Here is a 10,458-nt window from a genome sequence, read left to right as displayed (position 1 = left end):
CTTAGTTGCGGAACGATTTACACCGCAGAATAATTAGTCATTTCTATCTCGGATTCAAGTGGAAAACAGTTTTCGTCCTGCTGATGGAGCTGTACTTCATTTACCTCAAGAAGCAATTTCTACATTAACGCATCCTACAGTGCGACAAATCCCCTTGCCAAGGGGACTGCTTGAGATACCAGGGAATGAAAAGCTGAATTCTCTAATTGCACGCACTTTAGCAGCAACTCCAGATAGATTGAAACTTACATTGAAAGATGATGTAACATTAGAAGTTGAGACTAGAGGACAATCTAACTGTTTATTGTGGAAATCTGAGCGAAAGGAAAGAATCACTGCTTCTAAATTTGGAGTAATATGCAAGAGACGCAAAGAAGCAAATGAAGCCTTATTGAAAGCTGTTTTCAGTAGCACAGATTTGTCCAAGAACATGTACGTTCAATTTGGTTTAAAAAATGAAACAACTGCAACGATTAAATATGAAATCATTCACCCCAATGTGACCACATTTTCAGTAGGTTTATGTGTTAATCCGTCCTTTCCTACGCTCGGTGCTTCTCCAGATTGCTTAGTGTATCACGAAGATGTAGGATATGGATTACTAGAAATCAAAACTTTATCTAAATGCCATGAATTAAGCCTAAGCATTGAGAAAGCACTTGCAATTAAAGAACCTAGTGTAAATTTTCTGAAAATTGATGAAAATGGAAAAATTATCTTAAATCGAAACCATCATCATTATTTTCAGATTAAAGGCCAACTAGGTTTAACAAACCTCGAATGGTTGACTGTGGCAATGACAAGCCTCATTGTGAGAGAATACCTTTTAATTCAACTTTTTTTATGGTACAATGGTTCCTAAACTTATGTCATTTTATGTAGATTGCGGCATATCATATTTTGAAAAGCTAAATTGTTATACTTAAATGAGTCATTTTAAATACTTACAATGTACCTGATTTTTTTAATGAACAAATTAAAAAATAAATGAGTTGAATATTTGATTTTTCACATAAATTTATTATTGAACTTATTTTTCAGGAATATCCGCGATTTTCTTTTTAACATCAAGTAGTGGTTCGTTACAAAAATTAACAAGGTAAACACAAATTTTCCAGATCTTATTGAGTTGCTTATGCATTGTATTAGGAAAAATAGTACTTAAAATTTGGTATTTTTTAATTATTCGTATGACCCTTTCAACAAGGATCCGTACGCTAGCTATCTCTCTAGTTTCCATTTCTTCTTCAAATGAAAACTGAGCTTGGTTTTTCAAAAATGGAGGCATGTTCAGTCCTACTTCTTTTTCTTTTAAAAGCTCTTCGATTAGAAAGCCCCTATCACTCATAACACTATCCCATCTCTCTAATAAATTGATTATTCCGCTTTGTTCAGTAAGCTCTTTATCTGACATACGCCCAGGCACTAAATCTGAAACGAAGCTTATGAAACCATTAGGCGTTATACCAATTAATCCTTTTGCGGTACTATGTGTCTTGTACGAAGACCAAGTATCGCTTTGAGCTCGAAAGTCATTCGGTTTCTGAATAAACAACTCTGAAGCATCCAAAATGACGCGAGTAGTAGAATACTTCTCTTTGAATTTTTCAGGCAAATATTCATTTACCAAGGCCCGAGAAGGCCACATCTGTAATTGCGAGAGTCTTCGGTACAATAGGTCGATCCACGCAATACATATATTGGACACTGTTGACAATGAAACGTGGAAACGATAAGACAAATCTTCTTCAAGAAGACCCACTTTCAACCGACACAACACCATAAAAAGTTGATCTCTGAAGGGTAGAACCATTGGACGACCGACATTGTCCGATTCTAACCGATCGCTTTTTCTTTTGTAACCTGATGCCCCATTATACAGTTGTAGATTTTTTAAATCAGGTTGAATATATTGAAATAAGTCATTAAAGCCTTCCAGGTTTTGGCAACCTGTATAAAATTTAATCATGGAAGGAGAATGTGAAACCTTTTCCAAAGATAATCTTTGGGATTGTTTCAGCTCCATCTCCAGATTGCGGACTTTGTTTTGGTATTCTAAATACTTAAGCTGGAGTGAGGAAAGGCTATCTTTTAAACCTTTAATCTCGAGTTACATGCTTTTATTTTCTTGTAAAAAATCTATTTTTTGTTTTGATTTCAATTCTTCATTTTGCAAAATCAATGCCTGATTGAGAGCTTTTACCTCTTCATGCTGCTCTAATGCGGTACGAAGCTGGTATATCTCATTTCGTTGTTATATGATAATTTCAGTTACAGACTCGGAAGTGATTGTTGAACTGTAGTTATGATCTGGAAATTCAAAAATTATAGCGTTAAGATTTGAGTTTCTCAAGATATCTAAATGTTGTTTTAAGACTAAAAAAACTTACCATCAAATCTTTTAACAGCGTAGTTGCTTTCACATGTAGAGTTAATCGATTGAAAAGGCACGTCTTCAGCTTCTTTTTCTTGGGTTATTTCCACTTCATGAGAAACATCAACCCAGTGATAATTGAAATACTACCAAAGTATTTGGGTACTTTGTCGCTAAAGTCTTTACGACCGCTTCTATTGAAGTGGTATCCACAAACCGTATGATGATTCAATCCAATAGGTTTCCACAAGACGGGTGTACACCATGGCCTTTTCTCAGAGACCTTACTAACTTCTTGTGTATTCTCAGTTATCACTTCTATCCATTGCCTTCGTAGTTCTTCATTTCTTGGAAACGTATTGAATGATACACCAGGATTTCGGAAAGAAGAGCTTTTACAGCCTGGCACGCAGCAGCGTCGACCCACCATTATAAGGCAATATATTTCTAAAGAAGTCAAGTGTAAAAATTTTAACTTATACGATTAAGTCAAGTGTAAATTCAGGATTAAAAAAATATCTCTGAATCTAGGTATCTAGGCTTATTCAATGTGTTTGATGGTTTTTCCATAGACAACCAAAAGATTCTATTATTTGTCTATGGTTATTTCTTGGATTAATTATAGAAGCTAACACTTCTATAATTAATCCAAGGTTATTTACTAAGCCTAGGCTACTAAGGTTATAACTATTAAATTAAAAAATAGAATAATACACACCTTTGTAGGACAAATTCCAGGAATCATTAAAGATAACTATTTATATTTTTAATTTGAGTTTGCTTAAAAACCGAAATTTTAAATATAAACGATTAAAATAAACGTCGACTGGCGAAAGTCCAATCACAGGACTGGCAGATTTGACTAAATTCGTAACGAATTTAGTCGAATCTGCCAGCCCTGTAAAAATATTCTGTAAAACGTTACTGATGACATAGTATGTGACGCTTTAGGAACATGCTTTCTTCCTCCCTGCTTGTTTCCCCCCGAATTTATAGAAAGAACTATTTCATTTTGGTCACAGGGATCAAATTTTCTTTTGCATAAATGCCTTCAATCGTCTTAAATTTGAAGCCTTAAAAATGTGTAAAAATAAAGGCTAGGCCTTTTCCAGCAAACAAAAATATTAATTAGTAATAGTAATAGCAAAATAAATGCTTGCCACTCAGATTATCATTAGATAAATAAATTTATTTTAGCGGTTACATGTCGTTATGAACCTATTGCTTATTCTTGTTAGTTACGTTTTAAAATGAGATGCTGTACTATGGATATTGAAACTGTAACAGGGTTAACTATGAAAATGCCTTAGGTTATAAGATTCAATTTTGAAACTTCAAATATTTTTAATACGATTAAATAAAACATTTTGATAAATAAGGAAATGTTTTTCGAATTTTGGTTAAAAAAATCATTTGGTTTCAAAATGATAAATTTTAATGAATAAAATGGCTCAGCCAGCAAAGCTATCTTATATTTTTAAACCTTATAGTTTGTAACTACCCTTAGGTTTGGTATTTTTTAATACAAATGATTTTATAAAATTTATTGAATTTTAAACAACGAGGTAATTTTTAATTCTAGTTGAATGAAACTTGACTTCTTTGTGTTATATCATCTTTTTGGTTTGATCCAACATCGACCCCTGTTAACCAAAGTGCCGATTATACACACAAACATATTAGCATATTTTCGTTGTTTAAACTGAAAATACGGTCAATAAAGAACCTATCTTAGTTTAATATTTTAACCAAGGAAAAACATTTGGCAGAAACAAGCGATACTACATTGAATACGTAACCAATTTTTAAATGGAAGGTTTTTTCGTAGGTTCGAACGAAACTTGCTCAAATAGAGATCCTGAAATTAATGCCGAAAATCTCTGTAAAACCAGATGCATATCACTGAGGAATGAATTCACTGGGAAATGCATTTCCGAGAAAAATAATAGAGGTTCAATGGTTGAAAGATGCATTTGCTACGTCAACGAATTAAAAGATTAAAAAACAATTTTCAGTATGTGAATCACAAATATTTTCAAAAAAAAGTTGGAACACATTTCGTCTAACTAATACAATCTTATTTTTATTTTAATCTAATAATATATATTATTTACTATATACTATATCGCACATGACGTAGAATATATAATAATATATTATATTACTATTCAATGCAAAGATTCAGTTTTAGGTGGACCTGGCGAAAACATTCAACAATTAATGCGAAAATATACTTCATTTTTATCATAAAAATTTAATTAATAATTTAAAACCAAAATTCGAAATCGTATTTTTTTGGATGCAAAACATGCTACTCTATAATCTCAACCAAAATATAAATAGGCTCAATATTACATTTTAAAACAATGTTTTATAGCAAATATTTTATAGAATGCCAATTTATGCATTAATTTATTTTGTTTAAAAACTGTGTTACATTTTAACGCCGATGACAGAGTTAATTATATTTAAAGGGACCGGTCTGGGCTCTATCTCCCACAATTCTACTAGCGCGGGTCTACAATGGCTTGTACTAGGGGTGAAGCACTGGCCGGAGACGATGTTCAGTCATATCAAGGCCATTTAAAAATGTTTTTATGTAATACAATTAGTTATTAACCAGTTTTATATCTGTTTATTTTCGTATAAATGATTAAAAGTAGTATATTACTTTAATCGTCGCAATTTTAATAATTAAATATGGTTTTAAAGAAGTCTATGTATTCTTAATGTTATAAAAAGGATAATTGCAATAAGCCTAAGCCCAACGATATTCGTTACTTTGACGACAAATTCGATTTCTAAAGAAATAAAGCGACCTCATAAATTTGTTCCTAACACATGAATGAGCTCGGACTTACCCCTGAATACCCCGATGAAGTTCCATTTTAGGAGGAGACTCAAGTTTAGTCTTTTTACCTAAAATTTCAATAATTGGCGATTAAAGAATGAACAGAAGATATTGACCGATTCTAAAAAATTTTGCAGGTCTGTTTCTGGTATCAGAGGGCCACTTTTCCCGGGTAGCCGTTTCCAATCCCACGAAATTGATAGTCAAATGACAAGCTCTAAAGAAAAGGCTTCACTTATTATCACGTGTAATATGTGGTGTATGGTTCTATATATTTTGTTTGACTTATGTCATGTCCCTAAACAGGGAAGGGTCGTCTGCTATTTATTCGCGTGATGTTTATTTATACGAGACAATAAAGTTTTAATTTAACACATTGTTATTCTACAAAAGATGCAACGTTGTCGTTGATTGATTCATATAGATATGAAGAAGTAGGTAATCTCAGCTATTGATATTAAGCCTAAAGGATAATGGAGAAAATTCACCACAAAGATTAAGAGTCTCTGCTCTTTATACGAGATTAATATAAGCAAAAAGAAATGGCATCAAGTAAGAATGAAGAGTTATTTTGTTTCCCTAAACTGGACGGAACGAACTACGCGGATTAGAAAGCGGATGTCAAGATGGCCTTAGCTGCAAAGGGCTCCGGGAAATATATCGATTACAAAACCATTGTACGAACAGATCCAACTTTATAAGAAGCCTTTAATGAGAAGAAAACGAGAACTTTGGGTTTCCTATATTTAACATTATCATGAGATATACGCCGTTTATCTTTCTCGCATGTAAGCCAGAACCTGGGGAGAGGGTTTAATGTTTTCTCAATAGAGTACAAGAATCATCAACGGCTTTGGACGAAGCCGGAGCCACAGTCCCAGATAGAGAAATACAATTCCAAGTGATTGGCGAATTACCTCCGGAATACAAAGGAGTGATGTTGAATGTGTATCACTGGTCCGATGCTGACTTAACATCCGCTAGGGTGCAAAGTGCCATAACAGCAAAAGCTGATCGCCTACGGATAAGAAATATAGAACAGGAATCAACGGTGGATATCGTGGCGACGCAAAATGATGGGAAAAAGAACAAAGAAGGGAAATATAGAAGAAGAGAAACCAGAATGTATTATTACTGCGGGGTAAGGGGCCAATTGGCGAAATATTGTAGAAGTCAAAAGAAGGTGAAAGCCAGACGTGGCCTAAAGAAAAACGTACCCTCTAACGACAGACTATGCTATGATGTAGCAACAATATCAACAGCTGAAGATAGTCAGGTATCGGAAAATGAATGGATATAGGACTCTGGCGCTGGGATACATCTATGCAATGAGAAGCGGTGGTTAAGAAACTATAATCCAACGTCACATATAGAAATGAAGTCATATTATGGGACATTTACGGTTGTTGGAACACGTGAAGTGGCCATTTGAGCATAAAGTTGATGGGAAAACAAGAGTCCTCATGGACGAAGGAATTTAATTAGCGGTTTTCAAATGGATAAAACTGGTCATCATTGTAAGGGATGTCAAATGGAAATAATAGTACAGAACGTGACCGGAGACAAGATTATGTCACTGAAAGGCACACATGGCTTATATCGCATGCAAGGAATACCGTATCACGGTGAAATACCAAATACCATGACTATGGAACTAAATGCAGTTGCAAAGATCGATCCGAAACTACGTTTGTGGCATCAACGGCTAGGACACCATGGCATATCAACGATCATTACAATGCCCAAGAACAACAGCGTTCATGATTTGCCAAGTGGCAAAACAAAAGTCATCCCGGCGATAACACCCCCTACCTCTCCTAGACGCCAGGTGATACGAGAAACACGTCAAGAGGCTTGTCGTGAAGAGACCAGTTCAGGGAGAGATACTGAGCTAGATCAAAAAGTGTGGAGGCGTACCACTGTTCAGAGAGAAACAGGAATAACAGCAGAAAATATGTAATTTATTATCGACATGGCGATATGCCTACTGCTTTAAGATGTAAACACGAGTTACTAGAATATTGTAATGCGAAATACCTAAAAAAAAGACCCAGCCAGTGGCGTAAATCGCGCCCACACAGACCCCGCGGCGCGGGGGGCTCCGGGAACTAGGGGGCCCCCAAACGTATATGAATAAAATCAGTGCTATTTAAAAGGGCCCCAAGTCATGTTTCGCGGGGGGGGGGGCGGAGTTCCTAGTTACGCCACTTTACCCAGCGTTAATCGACTATTCGACTAAGAACACAGATTCAGGAATTTGCAACTTACAAACAAGCACTGAAATGGAAACGGAAGAAAAAGAAGATGTCACGGTTTGTCACCTTCTCCAATCTTGAAGTATGTTTAATGAATATCGATGATCCGAAAACGTACGAAGAAGCAATACAAACAAAAGATGTTGCAAAATGGAATGAAGCCATGGATGAAGAGATCGCCAAATTAAGAGACAAATATATATTTATTAATTTATTTATTTATATCAAAGAAAAATGCTTAACAAGCCTCCAGTGGTGGGCTTCTTTAAGAGCTTCGTCCAAATCAGAGATATTGACTGTATACAATAGTTATAACAAATAGCAGACAATAAAGAACAAATGGAATACAATAATACACGAAGGAGATGAGACTAAGTGGAATAGGTACAGTTACGGATCATGAGTAGGGTTATCGAGCCGGTCCCAGGCCTTATACAGTAAAAGGCCTATACCTGCTCCTCCCATGAGTACAGTGGAAGACTCCCCCTGCGATAGCGGCGCCAGGATTTTTGGGGAGGAAGGCAAACCTTTGGAGGCCCCACCAAAATCATGGAGGCCCACCCACCAAATTTTTTTCAAATACGTCCACGGGCATTATTTAATTTTTTGGAAGCAAGTGGTGAAATATTTGGTTAAAATGGGTACGCGACGAAAAAATTAGAGTTAATTATGAATTTAAACATTACAAAAAACTGAGTGTGCGGATCATTTTTTGTATACCGATAACACTTATCAAATGAGTGGTTGTTTACTAATTTGTACCACTGAATTCCAGTCTATCAATTTACATTCATTCCTTCGATACTTCGCATATACATCCATTACATCAGAACTTACAACTTTACGAAAATGAAGGAACGTAGCTACACTAAGTAAAGTAAGTTTAAGAACCATTAATTTGTACAGATAAAATTAAAGATACAATTTCGATATAGTAGCTAAAACTAAAAAATAAACTACTGTCAAAGAAAAGTTACTCGTACCTTTGAAAGGAATAAAAACAGTAGTGTCGTTAAGCCAATCATTTGCATTGAATATTGGAAAATTAATAAATAAATATTTATTTCGCAAAAAAATTACATAATTTTTTTATATTAAATAATTGGGAGGCCCATATATTAAAATTTTGAGGCCCCTTAAGACGACTTTTGGAGGCCCTTCCAAAATTTCAAGTAGGCCCAGGCCTACCCTGGCCTATTGCTGGCGCAAAGGTGCAGTGGAAGGCCACCACCCGGCGGTGAACAGCCGGGCCTGCTCCGCCGAGGGTGACGCAATACTTAGTTGGTGAACAGTCAAACGTATAGAGGTGGTGAACGTACAAAGGCTCCTGTACCTAAAATTGGACCGCAATCTCTATGGGAGTTTAACATCACAATAAAGCTAATAGGTCCAGTTTAGGGTACTTTCGGTCCGAAATAGGGTACATAGGGCCTGTAATGGTGACTTTGGTCGCTCTTAGGGTATTTTGGTCCATTTTAGTCCATTTTTGGTTACATAAGAAAAGCAGTTGGAAAAACGAAAAGCAGTAATTTTACCACTCTCCACCCCAATGAAACGCGTACGTTTCTCCAATACTATTGTATACGTTCTACCGTACGAAGACCGTGTAAATTACGAATTAATAAATAAACATCATTTTAATAAACCAATTAGATTTCCCCGGTATTATTTAAGTGGCGAATGAGTGGTGGTGAATGTTACAGCGGTGGACCGAAATCCATGGATTTGCCCCAGTTACAATGCGGTGGTGAATAAAATACAATGGCGCAATAATTAAGTATATACAGTCGAGCGACCAGAGTGGATAATCATTAGAATTTGAAGAAGTTTCCAGTTAAGAAGAATAAATCGACAATAACTATAAAAGCACTTTATATGCTGAGTGGATACATAAAAATATCAGTCTTTTAACTGTTCAATTGGAGAATGAATGTTTAGAATATTCAAATTTGTTTTTATTCAAAGGCGAGAGAAAGTCGTACAAGCGCGTGGTGCGGAAGCCGGTCCGGTACACGGAGTACCGCGGTTGTCTCTAGTAAACTAACGGCCGCGGACATGAAAAGGATTGTCAGTAATAAACATATTGTGACAACTGTGCTCCAGAACATATTTAAAACATAGTTAAATTTTTTACGCTCGCCCATGGGCATTAACGAAATGAAACAAAACAAAATATTTTGATAACAAATTTATTGATTATTTCCTATACATGAATTCAGATATAATACGATCGTTTACATTTTTGTTTTCAGAAAATCTTTCCAATATACTAAACAATTTTATTCCCCGACACAAGTTAATAGCAAAATAAACGCAATAACCACCGCCGGTCTTACTAGAATTTCCTTATAATTGAACAGAATTATACGTCACAGTTAGGCTGTTTCGCTCTATAAAATAGTTCAATTTTAACAAATCAGGGCTGTTCCCGAAACCCTCGAAGAATGTACAATTGAGCGACCTTGAGAGATATATCAATCACCAATGTTCTCCTACCTCTTTGGACGTATCAGTGTTCACGATGTAAAGTGAAGGATACGTTTTCACATTCTTGGTAAGTGTATTGGGAGGTAAAACTCCTCTGAACAAATATTGGTATACTTGAGTATTTTTACAAGTTGTTGTGAGTCTATTATGAACTTTGATCGTATAAAGCTGCTCTGTTCTTGTCGATCTCGACCAAAGATTGATATTCGAAATAGTATTTCACGCTAATTGTAGACGGCAACGATTATCCGAATTTAATTCGAGACGAACGCTACCGTTCTTTATCAGGTTAAAACAGTCAGTTCAACTTCCGTTGAGATCGGGAGTCAAGTCAAATACGAAAAGGGTATTTCCATTGGCGAATTCATCACGGTCGATAAAATTTCCTTCGTCAATATTCCATTGACCAGTTCGAAGTAAGAGATTATCGTATGATCGCATGAACAACTTTTCTTTGAAATTTGGATTAAATGGTTTTGCCGGGACACTGC

General features: G+C 35.6%; 1 protein-coding gene across 1 annotated transcript; it reads right to left on the bottom strand.

Moving 5' to 3' along the window:
- Positions 1-1,030: 1,030 nt before the first annotated feature.
- On the bottom strand, positions 1,031-2,026 carry LOC149939285 (uncharacterized). Its single transcript, XM_090179097.1, has one exon. The coding sequence runs from the start codon at positions 2,024-2,026 to the stop codon at positions 1,031-1,033; it is 996 nt and encodes a 331-aa protein (XP_090035223.1).
- Positions 2,027-10,458: the final 8,432 nt, after the last annotated feature.

Source organism: Leiobunum rupestre, chromosome 6, assembly GCF_980474605.1.
Source record: "Leiobunum rupestre chromosome 6, qqLeiRupe1.1.hap1, whole genome shotgun sequence".
In the NCBI taxonomy this organism is placed as follows: Eukaryota; Metazoa; Arthropoda; class Arachnida; order Opiliones; family Sclerosomatidae; genus Leiobunum; species Leiobunum rupestre.
The sequence above is the reverse complement of the archived record's forward strand: the minus strand, read 5'-3'. Positions and strand labels throughout refer to the sequence as shown.